Source organism: Carassius gibelio, chromosome A14, assembly GCF_023724105.1.
Source record: "Carassius gibelio isolate Cgi1373 ecotype wild population from Czech Republic chromosome A14, carGib1.2-hapl.c, whole genome shotgun sequence".
NCBI classification, from domain to species: Eukaryota; Metazoa; Chordata; class Actinopteri; order Cypriniformes; family Cyprinidae; genus Carassius; species Carassius gibelio.
Window position 1 is genome coordinate 15649093 of NC_068384.1, and position 20538 is coordinate 15669630.

A 20538-nucleotide genomic window follows, 5' to 3' on the forward strand; every position below is an offset into this window, starting at 1 on the left:
ACAAAACATGCAATCACAGCAGGATTTTTCAAGTGCTTATGATCATTAGAGCTCGTGCTCAGATAGAGGACTCTTACTCCAGACTAATTAAGACTAGCTTGGAGGAAAGATTAAATGGCATGGATTGGATTGATGATATATCATCATAATAACCGTTTAACCTAAATTTAACATGAAAAAGACAAACCGAAATGTGTCAAATATTGTAGTGGTGATAGTGAAATGAAAAACCATTTGAAATCAAAAACACAATAGCCGTATAAAGTACTTCTTAAAGTGCTGGCTTTGTTTCACTGAACATTACAATAATAATACAATAATAATAATATCATTTAGAATAATTTATGTAAAATAACCGGCGAGGGTCGGTCATGGCCGCTAGATGTCGCTGTTGTGCTTAATTCAGAAGTACTCAGAGCCGTAGAAGAAGACGCGTGTGTGTTGTTCCTGTTGCGGTGTCTTCAGCTTCTAACCGCACAGGAGTATTATCGTTTTTCAATAATGTCTATTGAAATAGAGTCAGCAGAGTAAGTGAATTAAATTGTGTGTTTTCAATCATCACATGCACGCATAATTGTGTAATTTAAAAGAGCACGTCTATTTTAGAGGCTGTTTAGGTCTTGGGGTTGTTTATCTAGCTAACTTTGTTAGCATTGTCAGAGACTTGTTTTGCACACAACATAGATATTAAATAAAAAATTTTCTATTTTATATATTTTAATATTTTGCTTGATTTTAGTGGCAAAGACAGCTTGAGATTCCTCCACGTTTCCATTCAGTTATAACATGTTTGTTTAGATGAACAAAATCGTGGATTGCAATGCAATGAGATGGATGTCATATGTGTGCTGAATCACAATGCATGGTTTCTATACATTGCTGTTTTTTTTTTTTGTTTTTTTTTTTTGTGAAAAATTACTTTTCACACATCAAATTGTAAAAATTGCTTATAACTAGACACAATTCTTTGATTCAACATTATTGTAATATATTAGCTCTCCACAGTCTTTTAAAGTACTAAAATGTCTTTCTTGGTGTTTTTCCAGCGTTATTCGTCTGATCATGCAGTATCTGAAGGAAAACAGCTTACAACGTACTTTAGCAACGCTTCAGGAGGAGACGACAGTGTCTCTCAACACGGTGGACAGTATTGAGAGTTTTGTGGCAGATATTAACAGCGGTCACTGGGACACTGTGCTTCAGGCTATACAGTCCCTCAAACTCCCTGACAAGACCCTCATTGATCTTTACGAACAGGTGAGAGGCTGATTCTTAGAAGTCTGCTGTAGTGGCTTGATCTGTCAGTAACTGGACATATCATAAGTGGTTTTGTGGTATTTTTGCAGGTTGTTCTTGAGCTGATTGAGCTCCGAGAGCTGGGAGCAGCCAGATCTTTGTTGAGGCAGACTGACCCCATGATCATGCTGAAACAAACCCAACCTGAGCGATACATCCACCTGGAGAACCTTCTAGCACGCTCTTACTTTGACCCCAGAGAGGTGAGGCATCTAAAACTATGCATGTCACAAAAACCTAACAATTATTTATTTATTTTGACTTATTTAAACATTGCATATGAAATAGAAATACATTTATATAATAGTTTGTGCTGTGTTTCTTACAAGGTTTTCTGGGATTATAACTAGGGTGGTTCAGGGACATGCTCTTCTAAAATTCAATTTGGTACATTTTAAAGTTAAATGCATCAACCTGGTGCACTTGAGAGCTCCAACCCATTTTCCAAGAATACAAGAATTCAAGCGAATTTAGAATGAAATTGGAGAGAGTAAATAATGACTTTTTATTTTCTGACATGACATTTCTTTTTAGGCCTATCCTGATGGCAGCAGTAAAGAGAAGCGTAGAGCAGCTATAGCTCAGGCTCTTGCTGGTGAGGTCAGTGTGGTACCACCATCACGTCTGATGGCTCTGCTTGGACAGGTGAGCTGAACCTTCCCTAGCTACAGATTGTTAGTACAGCAATACATTGTACTAGGGCTGTGCAAAAAATCTAATGTGATTTTCATGCGCATCTTGTCAATAAAGGCGCTCCTGTGATTAGTAGTATATATCCAACACGTGGGTTCAGATCAGGGTTGCCAGGTTTTCAAAACAAAACCTGACCAATTGCTTGTCAAAACTAGCCCAATCGCGTTTCGTTCCGGGCGATAAAATACAAGTTTTCTGGCTTTGATAAAATTCGCATTTTTCGCTTCGACCCGCAGTCATAGATCACTTACACGCAGTCATAGATCACACGTAGATCACTGACCGTCTACACAAAATCGCAGGCAATTCATTGCCGCTCCACCTAAACCAATGTTGTCAAGTCCACAGGTTGAAGAAACCCCAATCCCAATAGCGTGATATTTAGCCCCTAAAATGTGAATTTTACCAATGCAGCCCTGCCAAAAAAACATGTATTTTTATCCCCCAGTATGCAATTTTTATTGGGGAACCCCATGAAAATGTGATTGGGTTAGTTTTGGATTAGTTTTGAGAAGCAACTGTGCAGCCTTTGTTGTGAAAACCTGGCAACCCTGATCTGAAAGCACATGCTGGAGATATACTACTAATCACAGGAGCATCTTTACTGATGAGATGCACATAAAAAACTAATTTGATTTTTTTGCATCTCAGAATTACACTTAAAGGAATAGCTCACGCTGCTGTAGTTGATGGTCTGTCTCTGTCTCTAAAGTCTCTGAAGTGGCAGCAGCATCAGGGTCTTCTGCCCCCCGGTATGACCATTGATTTGTTCAGAGGTAAAGCAGCTGTAAAGGACGTAGAGGATGAGCGATTCCCCACTCAGCTGGCCAGACACATCAAGGTACAGGAACCAGCATCTGTCTTCCACAATGACATGAGATGGAATGGAGGTTTGTAACTCACCTCTTTGTGTGTGTTTTTCTTTGTAGTTTGGTCAGAAGTCTCACGTCGAGTGTTCACGCTTCTCTCCCGATGGCCAGTATCTGGTTACTGGATCTGTGGATGGATTTATTGAAGTTTGGAACTTTACTACCGGAAAAATCAGAAAGGTCTGCGGATCTGCACTGCGACTTATTCCTCTGCATTTGTAGTAATGGTTTATGTATATGTTTATTCATGGATCACGTGTCTTATGTGTTTTGGACAGGATCTGAAGTATCAGGCTCAGGATAACTTCATGATGATGGATGACGCAGTGCTTTGCATGTCTTTCAGTCGGGACACAGAGATGTTGGCCACAGGAGCCCAGGATGGCAAGATTAAGGTCTCATACATGCTATATTAAAATATAAATAAAACCTTCAGAAGTGCTCATTCATAATCACAGCACATAAAGTTCCTATTATAGTTTTTACTAATATTTGGAATTAGTTTAAATTTTTATACTTTCTATTTTTTTCATTTTATGTTTAAAGTTTTAGTAATTTTGGTTGGTGCAATAGTTTTTTTTTTTTTTTTTACATCGATTTATAAAAGATATTTATATTTTTTATAAATTATATATATATATATATATATATATATATGTCACACTTTTTTTCATAGTTTGGCTGGTCCTGCAACTCATAGTCAGGTGCGACTTATTTATCAAAATTAATTTGACATGAACCAAGAGAAATCATTATCATCTACAGCCACTAGAGGGCGCTCTATGCTGCTCAGTGCTCCTGTAGTCTACACTGAAGACATACACTCTCGCGGCTGTAGACGGTAAAGGCCAATTTATACTTCTGCGTCGAGTGTATGTCATAGGCTACGCACGTAGGCGACGCCATCGTGAGCATTTATACTTCTGCGTATGTCTGTTTTGCTCTGCAGTTACACCGCCGAAACGCTAGTTGACGCGAGCGGTCCACTGGGTTTACATTCCTCGATCCTTGCGGGCTTCTACGAACAATGGTGACTGAAAGAGAGCGGATCATGTTGGAGCTGGAGCTTATCGAGGTCCAAAAACTCTTAATTTTAGTTAAATTACTAATTTCGGAAATATATAAATGGCGGGCGGTCCAGAGTGCAAAAGAACATTCCGGAAATGCGTAGGAGGAAACGTGATACTACCAAGCCGACCAATCACAGATCTTGCAGTCCGCGTCGTCGCAATGCGTAGTTAAATTTTTGAGGAGGTGCGCGTCAGGGTACGGCGAAGGGTACGACGTATAGTACACGTCAATGCGTATGCTAGGCCGTACCTACTACGCGCACCCGACACAGAAGTATAAATTGGCCTAAATGTTTGCTCTTGGTTCTGTTCTAAAAATAAATGCGACCTATAGTCCAGTGCGACTTAGATATGTTTTTTTTCCTAGTCATGACGTATTTTTGGACTGATGCGACTTATACTCAGGTGCGACTTATAGTGCGACTTATATGTATATAGATATAGAGAGAGAGAGAGAGAGAGAGAAATTACAGTAGATTCAGTTTGCATGGAATTTTTACAGTAGGAAGCCTGAAATATTTATTATTTGTAAGGGTTGATGGATGGGTTGTGTTTTTCAGGTGTGGAAGATCCAGAGCGGTCAGTGTCTACGGCGATACGAGCGTGCTCACAGTAAAGGCGTCACCTGTATCAGCTTCAGTAAAGACAGCAGTCAGATTCTCTCTGCATCCTTCGATCAGACCATTAGGTGAGCGACTCTTTTCACTGTCCTCAGCGTACACAAAAACTATAGCATATTTAACTTGTTGTTAACTTGTTTTTTTCAACAGGATTCACGGATTAAAATCAGGCAAGTCTCTAAAGGAGTTCAGAGGTCATTCTTCGTTTGTGAATGATGCCACACTTACTCCCGACGGTCATCACATCATTAGTGCCTCATCTGATGGAACTGTGAAGGTAGCTACAAATGTTAATGCACTCTCACATTCAACTTTTAATGTTAAATCTCATCTCTCTGTAGTAAAGTCTCGTTAAATGTAACTTGTGTTTGGGTTTTAACTTTACTTTCTCCCAGGTCTGGAACATGAAGACCACTGAATGCACCAGCACGTTCAAATCTTTGGGCACGTCTGCGGGAACAGACATTACCGTTAACAATGTGATCCTGCTTCCTAAAAACCCTGAGCATTTCGTCGTGTGTAACCGATCCAACACTGTTGTCATCATGAACATGCAGGGCCAGGTGAGGAGGCCAAGTGTGTAGTTCATGAAAAAGGAGATGGGAATATTGAAATGGTGTCATCTGTGAATTCTCCTTGTGGTTTTTCTTGTTGCAGATTGTGAGGAGTTTCAGCTCTGGTAAGAGAGAGGGAGGTGATTTTGTGTGCTGCACTCTGTCTCCACGTGGCGAGTGGATCTACTGTGTCGGCGAGGACTTTGTGCTTTACTGTTTCAGCACAGTCACCGGCAAACTAGAGAGAACCCTGACCGTAAGCCCTCTCTCCCTTCATTTACCTTTCTTTATTAAATCACAGACATAGACTTGCATTTAAAATGGCTTCTGAATATGTAAAATCACGTTTATAAATTCAAATTGATGTGGTCACCAAAAACTGTAAAACTGTAATTTCTATCTTGTGCATGAATGTATATGTGTATATATATTTTTAATGTATAAAAACGGTTAATGTTTCCACAGGTTCATGAGAAGGATGTCATTGGTATTGCTCATCACCCACACCAGAATTTGATCTCCACGTACAGTGAAGATGGGCTCCTCAAACTCTGGAAGCCGTAAACACACAGATGTGTAATATGGGGATCCTGATTGGCTGGGGTGGACAGGAGAGTACGATTAGAATATGTTTCCTGTTTTTTTTAACCCTTTTTTGTACATACATGTTTTTTAAACACATACCCTTTTGTCCCATGTAGTTAAATTTGGTAAATGGAAGCATCTGTAATTTACTTGTAGTTTTGTTCTTTTGATTCAATGGTGGATAATTTTTTTTGTCACTCTATTCCTTTGTCTCACAATTAAAGCAGTATGTGTCTTGCATGTTGAAAAGTTGAATTGATTAAAAAAGAAAATATAAAAAAAAATCATATTCTAATATGCTGCTCTGAGACTAAATATGATTGTGAATAATTAGGCTAAATGATGACTACAGCCAACAAATGAAGCTCAGAAGACAAATATTTCATAATTTTTAATTCTTCCATAATATCCCATAAAATAGACATTTGCAAAAACAATTCACACACAAAAAAAGCCTGAAGACACATGCAAACTATTTAATAATGCTGAGTTTCCACTTGACCATGTTCCTCAATTTTGGAGCAGTCGGGGCTTCTGTGTCTGAGGAGTGAACAGGGTCATTGTAAATTTAAAACGGATCACATGAATGAAAACATCCTCACTAAAAGTACTCACCTTGATGAGGCGCAGCGGGTCGCTGATGTTGAAATGATGCCATAATGCTATTGGCTGTTGAGTTTGGACCTGTGAGCTGAAGGGAGAAGAAACAAAACTCAAGACAAAATTTACAGTCTTAGAATTCATAAATATTCTTTTTTTCTTTTTTTAATGCAAAGAGGTTAGCCAGTTGTAATGTTTAATTATAAGCATCATAAACAAGCACCAAGTGCTAAATTAGAGTATTAAAAGAGGGCTTTGGCAAATAAACAAAAAACAACAACATTTTAGATCCTAATTCTAATTTAGAAAAAAAAAAATAAAACATTTACTTTTTGACGAACATGTGTGTGTGTATGTGTGTGTGTGTGTGCAACACTGAATGTCACTTCAATTAATCTCAAATTCTATATTCAAAGACTATTTTATTATAAAAAAACAACAACAACGAAACATGCTGTAACAGTCAATGGGAGCCTGTGTGTGTGACTCACTGGAGTTTGGCCCTGCTGCAGGTTCTCAGTCCAGATCTCTGGAAGGGCCGTTTCCATGAGCTGGAGCAGCTCACTGTAGTCTCTCTGCAGGCTGCTGGCCAGACCGTCAGACTGGAAGAGCACCAGAGCCTTCAGCAGGCTGTGAACTTCCTCTGCAGGGTCAGACAAGAACATTCATCAGTGTGAATCTCATGATGTTCATACACATACAGAATACAGCTTCAAGAAAACTGATCAGATTCATAACAATTCAGTGAAGCTTTAAAGTAACATGCAATCCAAACTAGGCACTAAACCATTATCCATCCACTGTATATTTGTTGAGATCTGACTTCACTTGAAATCAGACATTTGAAATATGTCCATATTTTTAGAAAATAAAATATCCATTAAACACATACTGGTGTGTGTATACCCGTGCTTCTGTTGTGTCCTCAGCTCACCTCTCATCTTATCAACAGTGGTGATGATTTGAATAAGTGCGTTCAGGAGGGCAATGTCCTCAAATGGGCTTCCTTCCTTCAGACTGTGTTTCTTTCCCTCCGCTTTCCTCCGATTCTTAGACGACCTCCTGCAGATCAGTTAGCAGTCTTCAACCTCGACATTTCAGCTGCTTGACAGGTCACGAGGCAATAAACAGTGAAGTGTTTGTGTGTTTATGTTAGCATTGATTTGACTCACGATGAAATGCGCGAGTTGCTGCGCGAGTATTTTGAGCCAAGATTGCTGCCGGTCAAGACGCTGCTGGCCTCTGAGTAGAGCTCAGCGTCTGCACAGTCGGGGCCGTCCTCATCTGAAACACCAAGAGACTGGCAGTTAGCAAAAGGAAATAGTTTAAAACCAAAGGTGTCCAGATCACTGAACACATGTTATTCAGGGAAAACAATCTATATAAACACTGACATCAAAGCTCTCCATTAAAAAAATAAAAAAATAAATATTAAGTCAGTGTGATTAAACATGCAATATTTTTTTCCAAAGGATGCATGCAGTGTTTTTGGAAAAAAACGAATGATATAAATGATTAATATTTTCTGTTTACCAAATAACTCCAGTCTGGCCTTGGCTTTGAGTTCTCGGACCACAGCAAGGCGGTTTTTGTGACGGATGAACAAAGCCTTCTGGGACTCCAAGAAAGACGTCTGATTACTGTGAGCTACAGGCCAGCAAATATACAGTTAAGATACAGCATAAAATAAATGCAATATAAACAGGTCAATGACAAAAATATATATAAAATATTAATAATTATATGATGGTTTACCATCTAGAAGTGCAGACTTCAGATTAGTCTCAATGATGTCTTGTCTGTTGTACAGATAAATCTGGAATAAGAAATAAAAGTATGTGTGTGTGTGTGTGTGTGTGTGTATGCATGCATGCTGAGAATATGCTTTAATGTTTAAAAAACATTATTTTTCAAATACTGTTCATTATGATATGTTCTCTATGCCCCTCTTCTCTCAAACACTTCTGACAAGCGCAGTCTGCTCTGATTGGCCAAATGACCCAGTGCATTGTAATTGGCCGAACACGTTTCCACATCTTTACGTCACTATGTTTGCGTAATGAAAATGTCCACGGAGTGTTTAAACGAGCCGTTTTAGGGGGGCATGGCAGAGACTGGATTTTGAGACTTTAGTTTTCTGATCTTCTTCATGAACCAAGAGATTGTAATATTATACTCCAAAGAGAAATCGCATCATATGACCACTTTAAGAAAAAAATACTTTAAGTCCACAAACACTTGCCATCAAACTGAACTGAACATGAGCAATTCTGCAAAGAAGAGTGGTCAAATATTAAAAGTCTAGATGTGCAATGTAAGTAGAGAGAGAGACAAATCCAACCAGACTAAAAGCTGCAATTAAAACAAAAGGCGGTTTATCAAAATACTGACACAAAATACTTTCCAACTCAGTGATTCTGTTTTTTTTTTCCTGACATGGTGTTATATCTTTCACTTGGATATTATTAGTTGCACAGAGTAAATACAGCTGTATAAAACAAAAATGTGTCCATCTTCATTTCAGGAATGTGACTATTGCAAAGGGGGATCATTCTTTTCTATATCCACTGTATGTGTGTGTGTGTGTGTGTGTGTGTATGTATATATATATATATATATATATACACACACACACACACACACACACACACACACACAGGCACACTTATTTTATTACTTGGTTACATAGAAAGTCAGTTGCCTGAGACAACTGGAATTTTAATACACTTCAGCAAAAATGTTGCAATTCCAATCAACTAATCCAGTTTAGTAATAACAAAACATTTAAACCTGATGGCAATAACTGGTAAAGTAGGACAGATCTGAAAGAACAGACTCACCAATCGGAGCGCTTCTTCCCATGCAGCTCCCTGTATCAGAGCAGAGATGGCCTCCTCACAATCCTGAGCACACAACACAGAAGACATCAGTCTTGGTGAGTCTTGTTTGAACCAGAGGAGAACAGATAAATGATGGCTATGAAACATACAGTGTACCTTAGCATACTGCTCCAAACACAGAGCGGCTTCTACATGCCTTCTGGCCTCCAGAAGTTTCTCTGAAAACATCAGACATACAACATGGCTTCCGGATATTCATAATCTCAGTAGGAAACATGCATACATGACAGAGATCTCTACCTGCCAGGTCTCGGGCGAGCAGTGGCAGCTGTTCAGGTGGTAATGGGATGTGTGTGGCCACAGCGAGGGCGTTTCTCCAGCTCGTACAGCTGATGAAGGCCTGCAGGGCACGGGCGTTCTCTCCACATCTCCACAGCAACAGTCCCGCCTGCTCCGCCTGCTGCTGCTCCACTAGATGCTCTGCATAGGCCACGCTCAGGGTCTGATGACATCACAGGTCAAGGGTCAAGATCATGGCATCACTGCCACAATTAAACAAACCACACAAGCTGAATATTTAACCGTTTGAAAAAAAATTAAAGCCAAAATTCCTAAATTGGTTGCATAGTAAGGGTTGTTTTAGATTTTTATAATAATAATAATAATAATAATAATAATAATAGTATGTGCTCCCTTCCCCAAACAGAAGATATGCTTGATGTTTTTGTTAAATGGAGCTCAGTGTTTAAAAACATTGGTTTGATTGGATGACACCAGACAAGTATTGCATAACAAAAAAATAAAAAATGAAGAGCTTTTCATAGAAGCTTTTTCATCAAGTTTACCCAGTTTAGTCACTTTGGGGTTCAGCAAGTTAAAAGTTTTGAGAGTTTCTGTAAAAAGGCCTAAAATGCTTTTAGTTGTGTATTATAGGAATATATTTAAAGCTGAAGTAGGTAACTTTTGTAAAAATATTTTTTTTTTTTACATATTTATTAAACCTGTCATTATGTCCTGACAGTAGAATATGAGACAGATAGTCTGTGAAAAAATCAAGCTCCTCTGGCTCCTCCCAGTGGTCCTATTGCCATTTGCAGAAAGTCATCCGCTCCCGGTAAGAAACAACCAATCAGAGCTGCGGTCCGTAACTAAAAACTAAATAGACATTACGAAATACTCTAAACTAGAAACTAAATCTGCCAACAGGTGGTGGTAGAGGTCTAGATGAGCAAGTCATTGAGTCATGAGGAAAACGACTTTCTTTACGAATGAGCCACTAAAACATGGATTCATTCAGTATCAAAACACTGTGCTGCTCAGAGATGCACAACAGTTCTGCTTTGGCTTCATAGATAATGCTTTTCTTTTGCAAAAAAAAAACCTGCCTTGTATTGCTCACTGTCTGAAGGATAGAGCTCAAGAGCCTCACTGTACAGTCTCTGATCCTTCACCAAGGACAACAACTCTGTGAAGTGTTCTTCACCTGAAAAACATGAGGCAGATCAGGAGAACCAAACAGAGATACAGATGGCAGAAGGAAGATTTACTGTTGGATTGCTCATGGATGTCCAGCATGGCTCTTACCACACTTGCTGAGGTGATGTAAGGCCTTCCTGTATCTCTTGAGGTGTTTATCGATGGTGTAGCGCTGGAAGTTCGGCTCCAGGGTTTTCAGCATGTTCAGAAACGGCAGGTACTCTTTAGGGTCCTACATGTTTGAGGAAAAGACTTAAACTATAAACCACTTCAAAACCGTGTCTACAACAGACGTGTGCTAAAACTAGATCTCACGATCAGGAAAGCTGTGAAATGCCTGTTGTGTGTTACAGTGAACTAATGGACAATTTCTACTTTCAATGCATTTTGGACATTCGTTTTATAATATATGATATAATGTAATTACAATATAAAATAATATATAATAGTAATATTATAGTAATACAAATTTGTGAAATGGCTGCTTATACGTCAACAAGAGTTTTATTTATTACATATTTATAATAGAATATAATAAAACAAATTTGCAATGGCTTCTTATATGAGAAATTATAAAAATTATATTAGTTATAATACAATTCAACTCAATAATATTAATTTAATATGCAAAATGGCTGATTATGTGAACTTAATTTAATTCATTATGTATTAACTTAATTGTATTTGTTCATGTTGTAATATTAAATAATGTAATAAAGTGATACAAATGTTGGAAATGGAAGCTCATATGTGAAAAGATGAATTTGTTTAATTTAATATATTTTAAGAATCATTATTAAATAATAGACTATAATGTGATGAAATATGAAATCAATTTCATATGCAAAATGGATTATATGTAAAATTATCAATTGCATTCATTGCGTATTGACTGAATTGTATTTATTTGTTTTGCAAAAATGTAACATAATAATAAAAATGTCCTGTGAATATTGTGAATTTTTCATTATGAACATTTTGAATTTTATTTGTCGGTCTATAGTAATGTAATATAATATGATACATCTAGTTATAAAAATAAAAACTAACAGTTAAGATGCATCAGAGCTGGAATCATCTAACTGACCTTCTGAGATTTTTCAGCCACCATGAGCACTAGGTCAAAATCGTAGGTGCCGAGGGAGTGTTCATACAGCTCATTCACGTTGACGAGGAAGAGAAGATACTTCAGAGCTTCCTCTGCGCTCACACTGCTGCTGCCGCTGGCTGGGTTGACTAACCACATAAACAAACCGATGTAACAGACACATCATTTAACTCATTCATAACTGAGCTAACCGTGACTCACCTCTCAACTCATGGACCTTCTGTAGAGCGATTTCCAGTTCTGGTGTCGTTTTTCTCACGTGTGATGTCAGAATACACAAACAATACCTGTGTATAGATGAAAGCATCTCAGAGGAGGAAGATCAGGGCTTGATGTGCATTATGTGTCAAATGTAATCTTCTCTCATTTGGAGAGGGATGTAGAAAGCTATACTATACTTCCTGCAATTTATGAAACATTTAACATTATATATATATACATAAACATTAAGTAACATTTATAACAGAGGAACTGACTTCTGCGGGTCGAGAGTCTCCATTGTTGACCGTAAGGCATCACAGATGATGTCCACCTTCTTCCCTCCTTTCCCTGAGGCAGAACTGGAGGCTGAGCTTGAAGGACAAGGGTACATTGTTGTAGTGGTGTCTTCCTCTCTAAAAATGAAAAAAATATACATATAAATTAAGTGGAAAAAAGCATCAAAAGAGCCTCTGCATTAAAGGCTTACTTAAGCTCAGTGAGGAACAGGTTGATGTAGTTGATGGAGTCGATCTGTTTCAGGAACATCTCAACGTTGTCAAGAAACACCTGTGAGAGGAATCATAGAATGGGGAAGACGGCAGCGTTGTTATTCATTTACTACTATTCCCTGAAAGGAAATGCAATCCGTGGTGTAGAAGAATGTGTTTAGATGTTATTGTAAAAGGAAATGACAACAAGAGTGAGGTCACTCACAGTTGGATTGTGGTCATAAATGAGGTTGAGGTTGATCCTCAACTTCCTCATGCACTCGAAAGCATCTTTAAATCTGAGCCTGAAACAAACAACACAGCACGATGATTCAAATTACCGTATTTTCCGCACTATAAGTCGCACCGGATTATAAGGTGCACCTTCAATGAATGGCCTATTTTAGAACTGTTTTCATATATAGGGCGCACCGAATTGTAAGGCGCATAGAATAAAAGATACTGCTGTCAAACGTTTGACTGGATTTGTGTTATGCATCCACTAGATGGAGCTGTGCTAAAGGGAATGCCAACATTTTGACAGTGCCTTGATCCATATATAAGGCGCTCCGGATTATAAGGCGCACTGATGTTTTTTGAGAAAATTAAAAGGCTTAAGTGCGCCTTATAGTGCGGAAAATACGGTAACTCAAATCATGTTGTTCAAATTTATTAGGTATTATTTTTTACATTTTTAATTTAATATACAACTTTTGGGGGGGGGGGTAATTTTTTTTTCTTCTAAGAAAATGTCAGTATTTATTTTGTACATGCACCATTGTCCATTTTTCTAAACATAAAATACCTATCAAGCCACTTTCTGAGCTGAGCAAGTACGAGAGCTCGATGATGGACGGTTTCTAGATTCCCTCGTGGCATCTGAAAAACAAAACAACATCTTAAATCAATTTATCCATTTAAAAAAATGATCCAATCATATGCAGATATGAGAAGAAGCATGCTCTGTTCACCTGCAGGATAAGTCTTGTGTCCTGGGGAACCACAGAAACGAGACGAGAGCCTCGCTCCACCTTGCGTACAGTCTCATCATTCTGATTAGCATCTGAGCTCAGAGCTGACTGCAGACCTGCACGGGACACCAATAACATCATACATGCATATTTATATATTTATGGATTATAGGTCAAGTTTATGATAGGTCTCCTATGCTAACCAAGTCTGCATTTATTTAAAAATACAGTACAAAAGTATATATATATTTACTTAATTTATCTCTTTGATGCATTTACATACCTTTAATAGAGAGTGTGCTGAGGTTGAGACAGTGGCACATGTGAGAGTGTGTGGTGAGCAAAAGGAAGTCATCATAAACTATAAAAGAGGAGATATTGGAGGCCACCTGTGGAAGAGAGACTCTGGTGAGCATAACTGGCAGATTTTTTGGCACGAACACAACATCATTTATATTCTTGGTACCTACCAGTGAGTCACCGATGTAGAGGTGTGATCTCTCTGTGAGGCCTATCAAATGTTCCTATTAAAAGACAAAAAAAAAACAGGAAGTGTTTATTGAAACTGAAGTAAGCATGATGAAATAAAGGGCAGTGACAGATGCAGACTATATATTTACCTCTCCGCTGAGGGTACATAGTGCCGTCTGAACACAAGGCCGGGGGAAGTTGATGGTATTGCCAGTAGAATCCTTCCATTCTGTTAGACTGAGCTCTGAAGAGTCTGTATGGAAGATTCTAGCATTAACAACAGTCTTTACATTTGTGATTAAATTATTCATTGTAAATCTGCATTAGAAAAAAAACAAAAAAAAAAAACAAGACAAGTGATAAAAAGAGAAACTGTGCAGTAGCCGAATCCGGTCCCTGTTATAATTACTAATTAGTGGACTGACTGACCCATTTGAACTTTCCGGATCTGTCCGTCGTCAAGTTGCAGAGCCACAGTGCCATTTCTGAGGCTGTGACACAAGCTGATCACAAAACCATCCACTGAAACGTCTGACCTGTGAAATGATCAACACCAAAAATTGAAGAAAAAGAAAAAAATTCAAGTTTTGACAATTCCCAGCCCCTGAGCTCATGTTTATGCCCATTAGATCAGTCGGTATTTGTGTGAGCTACACTGAATACAAACATGGACAAGACCGAAGTTAGTTAGGAGTTAGTTATTTTAGCAGAAGTACCTGATCTCCAGCGTGTCCTTGGGGTCCTGGCTGTCCGGTGGGGTGAGCTTCAGCAGGCGGGTCAATGATCTTCCGTGGGTCACAGCCAAAAACAAATCCTCACTCAACCACAACAGCAAGCGCAGCGTCAGAGGTTCCTCCTGATCAATGGAGACCCTGCAGATGCAGAGAGAACATCTGCATTCAGAATACATACTGCGTGTAATATTTACACACAAAAATATTAAACAGCAAAACTGTTTTCAACATTGATAATAATAAGAAATGGTTTTTGAGCACCAAATTAGCATATTAGAATGATTTCTGAAAGGATCATGTGACACTGATGACTGGCCTAATGTTTCTGAAAATTCAGCTTTGCCATAACAAGAATAAATAAAACATGAATCTTAATAATATTTCACAATATAAATGTTTTCTGTATTTTTATGTAAATAAAATGTGGCTTTGGTGAGCACAAGAGTCTTTCAAAAACATTTACAAATCTTACCTACCCCAAACTTTTACAGATACAGTACATTATCATTCTAAAATGTTTTTATTATTTCGTCACACCTTCTTGTTAAATGAAGATTGTAGAAACCTGAAGAAATGTAAAGCACTATTAACAGTCAAAATCATAATCATCTGTACCTGTATGTCTTTCTTAAGACTAATGGTGTTGAGACGACTTTAGAGCCAGGTATCCCGGCGGGTGCACCTCCATTTTCAACTCCACCACCTGAACATAGGAAATGCAACTAAGAAATCCTAAAAGACAATGTTTGAATCAAGTTTCAAATTAAATGACTTACCTTGACCGTATACATAGATATGGCCATCAGCTGTGAGAGCAGCGAGCTCATTGGTCCTCTGGGCTTGAGAATGGAAGGTGACCAAGTTAACAGGAACTGGAAGTTGAAGTTCAAAGGCACACATAGGTGGAGGGATCACACACTGGCGGAATGTTGTCACCAGGATTTTATCTGAAAAAAGACATTAAACACAGACATTATTCATATCATTAACTGGCAGACTGTACTCAAATCCCTTATTTACTCAACAAACATTCTAAAGCTAACAGTGTGTTGTCTACAACATTAATACACAGAGATTAATCAATTATTAAAAATTTTACAATGGGCTCGTCTACCTCCATCAATCACTGCCACATTGGCGTTGTCATGGCAATCGTTGCCATGGCTACGTTGCGTGCTCCAGCCCCAGTCGTAGGTGTAGCTGGCCCATCCTCGAGTCAGGAGATGGAGACGCAAGGGCTTCTCAGGATCCCAACACACACAGACCGGAGCCTTGAGGGGCTCAATGCCAAAGTGCAAACTCTGCTTTAGATACCAGTGGTAATTCCCAACTGTCCACAGCTGAACTGTAAAAGAAAGAAATCCCTAATAAGCAACACTTATCACTACTACAACCATCACTGAATATGCAAAGTAAAACTGGACGAAACGGCAAACAAAACAAAAAAAATTGTGTTGCCTGAATTGCAATATACAATATGCAGTGGATATAGAAAATAATCACCCCCTTTAAAATGGACACAGTTTTTGTTTTATCCAGATGTATTTACTCTGTGCAACTTATAACATCCAAGTGAAAGATATAACACCAACATGTCAGAAAAAAAAAAAAAATCACTGAGTTGGAAACTATTTTCTGTCAGTATTTTGATGAGCCACCTTTTGCTTTAATTACAGCCTTTAGTCTGGTTGGATTTGTCTCTGTCTCTACCAACATGACACATCTAGACTTTTAATATTTGCCCACTCTTCTTTGCACAACTGCTCAAATTCAGCTCAATTTGATGGTGATTGTTTGTGGACTGCAGTCTTCGAGTTATTCTACAGCTTTTAAATGGGCTTTCAGTCTGGGATCTCACTAAGATGTTATAAGTTGCACAGAATGTTAACTATATCTTACAGGTTATTTTAAAACCCCTAATATTAGGCATGTCTCATGTTTGGGATAACATAAGAATTTATTAATAATTGCTTAAATAATTGCTAAATAATTATTATTATTAACATAGATTATGCACTTTCCCCTCAGCAGCTCACTCGGTGTCCTCCAATATTTTTCAGATGCACAAATATGAAACTACTGTAGTATGGACTCATATATTTTTTATAAATTACATATGTATATATAGTACAGACTCGACATACTGCCCAGACCTAATGCAAAGCAGACTGAATTGCATCTTACTGTATGTGTTGAGATAGTCGTTCTCTCCGGGCTTCAAGTCCTCCATCCAAACAGCCAGTACAGTAGAGTCACTGTTCCACAGCAGCTCCTTTACCTGAGAAACAATTCATGCACCGTGGTTTAGATTTCAAATCTTTGAAAATAACACAAACAGAGGAGCCCAGATTTACCTTGACCTGCTCCTTTCCAAAAGGAAGAGTAAAATCTCCATGCATCAGTCCGTTCTTTTCCATAAACACCACACTGTGTTTGTTAGGGTGCCGCTGCGTGGAAGCGATCAGGCTTCCAGAGGGTCTAGAAGAAAAATACATTTATGTCAGTTCACATCAGATCTGTTAGACTCAGCATTAAGTCAAAAGAAAAGAAAAGTAAAAACTAAAAAAAGCCCAAGTTAAAAGACGTTCAGAATATCTTACTTCCAGCAGAGAGGCTGTTCCAGACCGTTAACAACCTCGCTGGTGGCCTGCAAGACACATTCTCGGTTCCAGATTCGAACCTTTCGAGCACCTGAAACAAACAAGCTGCTATATTTTACGTTCACATTAATGCATTTGGCAGACACTTTTACCCAAAGTGACTTACACAGCATTTAAGATGCACATTTTATCAGTTCATGCACTCCTTGGGAATCGAACACATGACCTTGGTGTTGTTAGCACCATGTTCTACTGTTTGAGCTACAGAAATGATGAACAATTTAAACTGGCATATCCCTTTTAATTTAATAACAATAGCAGAAAGGGGGATTCTCACCAGTCTGAGGACAAACAGCACTGACAGCAAAAAATTGCCCATCTCCACGCCAAGTGATTCTTGGCTTCCTGTCGTCCCATGGCAGGGCAGGCTGCACTTCCTGTGACAGTGGATGAGAACTAGGTGAGAAAAGGACCATATTCAAACCAGGCTGAAATGTCAGGGATCCCTGAGGTCTGTAAAACATTAGCAAGCAGTAGTGGGTTGATTTGGTAAAGCAGAACGATGCTAAACAGAACAAAAATGTACCGCTGCTTTCCGCTGGGCGGCCTGCTTGCCCTCAGAGCCATGAAACTGAGTCTCCTTCTTCCCCCAACCGACTGTGATGAACTTATCTGAGGCACAGAAACAAAATCACTGCTCAAATACAGTGAACGCATTGCAGTCACCTGCATGAAAGCATGATTTTAAAAAAGGTAAATTAAGACTTTTATGAATTATACCTTCACCAAAGTCATCCTGATTGATTGCAACCTCAGTTATTGGCTCAAAGTCCTTGGTCATCATGATAACGGTGTCCTGACCTGACATGCCATATAAGACACAAGCGGACACAATGAGAAAGAGTGAAATGGGATTATTATGCACTTCTAAACAGATTTAACTAAGTCATACAGATATTTCCTGAGTGGCAGGGATATTATAGTTAACTTAAACTAAACCCATAAAAAAAAATTATGTTACTTGAATAATATAATGTAAACTTAAAATAAACATATTATATTTTAGCTAGTAACTTTTCATTTAGCAACATTTCTCTTTTTTATTTAGTTTAACTTAATGTCCTAAAATATAATATATATATAACATTTTAAAAACAATTTACACATAAAAAAAAAAAAAACTAAAATGGACAAAAACATATAAAAGTACTAAGACTTTAAATGAAATTAAAATGGACATGGAAAATATACAAATAAAAACTAAATCAAAATATTAATAAAAAGTATACAGGATATTAAAATAATACTGCTCGTGATATAGACCTGTGGTCAGAGTAACCAGCTCTTGATCCGGGCTCCACGTCATGCCAGTCAGACCGCTTTCCACACTGCCAACACATTCTAACTGTGAGAGAGAAATCAGAAAGTACAACAAGAGCACATGCATTTTACAGAATCACTTAGCAATCATTTTACACAATCATCAAAGCATTTCGGTGAAATGAGTGATCACCTGACTGGTGTTGAGGTTGTAGAGAATGACATCACCACTGGCAGTGGCCACACACACTGACTCCTGATCTGGCAGATCTTGTATCGCCACCACAACCCCACTACCATCCTCTGGGAGATAGTCATCTGCCGTCAGCGAAACCTCTTTATAAACCTATAAAAGCACATTATACAGCAAGATTAATATATAGCTATTTGGTTCTAGACATCTTAAAACAGGGGCCAATCCCCCTGGAACAAAATGGAGAAATACCTCTTCGGTCTGAGGGTCAAACTCTGTGATGGCAAGCTCAGAGGCCACCAGCACGGTCCCGGTCTCGCTCCTGATGGTCAAGCACTGCGGGGATCCCGGGACAGAAAGATCCACACACCTGAAGCGCTGCAGCAGACTGAGGTTTCTCATTTTAGGGTAGATGCTTTCAACAAGATGAGATCTGAAACAGTGTTGCACTTTTTGTTGGACTGATTGATTTGATTGTAATCACAAAAATAAGACATGGGAAAGGCATCCTGTCAACTTCAACTCCACAACATCCATCCTAGGATGCTTTTTAAACATCTATGTTTGCTGGACATTTATTGCTTTCTCTGCACTATCCGGTCTAAGTTTTATTATTTAGTAATACATACACAAGTATACATCAAAAGGTTTGATAGATTATTATCAGCAACAAATATAGTCAAGTGTGTCCATGGTACTGGGTGATTATCATAGTATTTACATGGTGGTACTAAAAATTCATACGAATCAAATACTTCATCTAGTTAACGCTTTCAACATCAGCATAATTCTCATGATTACAAAATGAAAAGAAAACTGGCACAAATCAGATTAAAAAAAAAACACTTGTTTTTATATAAAGACAAAAAGATCAGTGCTTACCTTGTCGTGTTTTGTGTCTTTTTATATGATGTAAATGATCATTTGCAGTATACACATTCACAACACACGCACGTTGTAGTCAGTGCGGCCTGAACTCTGACATCGTAGAAGAAATGTCAGTGTGATACTGATTATGCACGCAAGTGCGCACTCTGGCGTCGTGGAGGAAAGACTTCAGATTCATTTTTAGGAATCGGTTCTTTTGAACTGGTCTCTTCAAAGAAAAGGTTGAAAAATAAAACCTGCTGTTCATGCTCCAAAAGTTTCAGGTTCCAATCCTTAATGAAGTTATGTGTTCACATATTTTTGTTTTTCATTATTTTTTTCGATTATTTGTCATTAACCAAGGTGTAATTTCGTTTTTTTTTTTTTGGTCAGTTTGATAATTCTGCTCAATAAATAATAGATCTTCAGGATTCGAATAGGTCTTCTCTACGTTTCAGAACAAACTGTGTGTCAGTCTGTGTGTGTGTGTGTGTGTGTGTGTGTGTGTGTGTGTGTGAGAGAGAGAGAGAGAGAGAGAGAGAGAGAGGGAGAGTTGACAAAATATCGCATAAGACTCACTCGAATCACTGCAAATCGGACTGGTTCGACAGAGACGGTTCTTCGTGGTTAGTTTGTTCATAATGAATCTGACAGGTCCGATATAAACGGGGTTGTCTTAAATAAATCAGCTGACTGCTCAGGGGTGCGTTTCCTAAAAGCAACTAACAGTTGGCTACTGTCGCTGCGTCGCAAGTTTCGTCATTACCAAAAGAGTTCAAAAAGACTTTAGACTATAAAGTTGGGTATCGTTGTCTTTGTGGAAACGAACATCAGACCAGTTCAGTCACCGATTCTTATACAAATCACGAATTATTTAGTCCAATTTAAAATCAAAGTATTCAGACCGGTTTTGCAAACAGGTTTAAGTGATTCATTGAAAAGATCTGACCTAAATGATTCGTTCACGAGTCGGATGTCAAGT

General features: G+C 38.3%; 2 protein-coding genes across 2 annotated transcripts; one reads left to right on the plus strand and one right to left on the minus strand.

Moving 5' to 3' along the window:
* Nucleotides 1-381: 381 nt before the first annotated feature.
* On the plus strand, nucleotides 382-5936 carry LOC128027635 (WD40 repeat-containing protein SMU1). The gene is made up of 12 exons (XM_052615406.1): nucleotides 382-527; nucleotides 1047-1257; nucleotides 1347-1499; nucleotides 1831-1941; nucleotides 2702-2830; nucleotides 2919-3038; nucleotides 3137-3253; nucleotides 4489-4616; nucleotides 4699-4825; nucleotides 4944-5111; nucleotides 5206-5358; nucleotides 5568-5936. Exons 1-12 carry the CDS (start codon nucleotides 502-504, stop codon nucleotides 5664-5666), a joined length of 1542 nt encoding a protein of 513 aa, XP_052471366.1. The 5' UTR covers nucleotides 382-501; the 3' UTR covers nucleotides 5667-5936.
* A 127-nt stretch (nucleotides 5937-6063) lies between these two features.
* On the minus strand, nucleotides 6064-20497 carry LOC128027631 (elongator complex protein 1). Its single transcript, XM_052615398.1, has 37 exons — nucleotides 19572-20497; nucleotides 18942-19122; nucleotides 18690-18842; nucleotides 18500-18581; nucleotides 17957-18037; nucleotides 17763-17848; nucleotides 17514-17613; nucleotides 17177-17267; nucleotides 16931-17054; nucleotides 16761-16854; nucleotides 15691-15921; nucleotides 15353-15523; nucleotides 15192-15279; nucleotides 14559-14714; nucleotides 14272-14378; nucleotides 13992-14095; nucleotides 13842-13895; nucleotides 13655-13760; nucleotides 13372-13487; nucleotides 13206-13279; nucleotides 12627-12705; nucleotides 12400-12479; nucleotides 12188-12325; nucleotides 11913-11998; nucleotides 11691-11839; nucleotides 10712-10835; nucleotides 10513-10610; nucleotides 9428-9629; nucleotides 9284-9345; nucleotides 9128-9190; nucleotides 8043-8103; nucleotides 7821-7934; nucleotides 7460-7571; nucleotides 7222-7349; nucleotides 6779-6930; nucleotides 6303-6378; nucleotides 6064-6227 (listed from the first exon to the last, which is right to left on the minus strand). The coding sequence occupies exons 2-37, from the start codon at nucleotides 19089-19091 to the stop codon at nucleotides 6160-6162; spliced, it is 3960 nt and encodes a 1319-aa protein (XP_052471358.1). The 5' UTR covers nucleotides 19092-19122; nucleotides 19572-20497; the 3' UTR covers nucleotides 6064-6159.
* Nucleotides 20498-20538: the final 41 nt, after the last annotated feature.

What these genes read in the sequence shown, in the direction of transcription:
- LOC128027635 (XM_052615406.1), top strand. Translation starts at nt 502, where the DNA reads ATGTCTATTGAAATAGAGTCAGCAGA. An exon ending in TCATTGATCTTTACGAACAG is followed by an intron (nt 1,258 to 1,346) that starts GTGAGAGGCTGA and finishes GTATTTTTGCAG; the next exon opens with GTTGTTCTTGAGCTGATTGA. An exon ending in TGATGGCTCTGCTTGGACAG is followed by an intron (nt 1,942 to 2,701) that starts GTGAGCTGAACC and finishes CTGTCTCTAAAG; the next exon opens with TCTCTGAAGTGGCAGCAGCA.
- LOC128027631 (XM_052615398.1), bottom strand. Translation starts at nt 19,091, where the DNA reads ATGAGAAACCTCAGTCTGCTGCAGCGCTTCAGGTGTGTGGATCTTTCT. An exon ending in CGACTATCTCAACACATACA is followed by an intron (nt 15,922 to 16,760) that starts GTAAGATGCAAT and finishes TTTCTTTTACAG; the next exon opens with TTCAGCTGTGGACAGTTGGG. An exon ending in GCTCGCCCGAGACCTGGCAG is followed by an intron (nt 9,346 to 9,427) that starts GTAGAGATCTCT and finishes TGATGTTTTCAG; the next exon opens with AGAAACTTCTGGAGGCCAGA.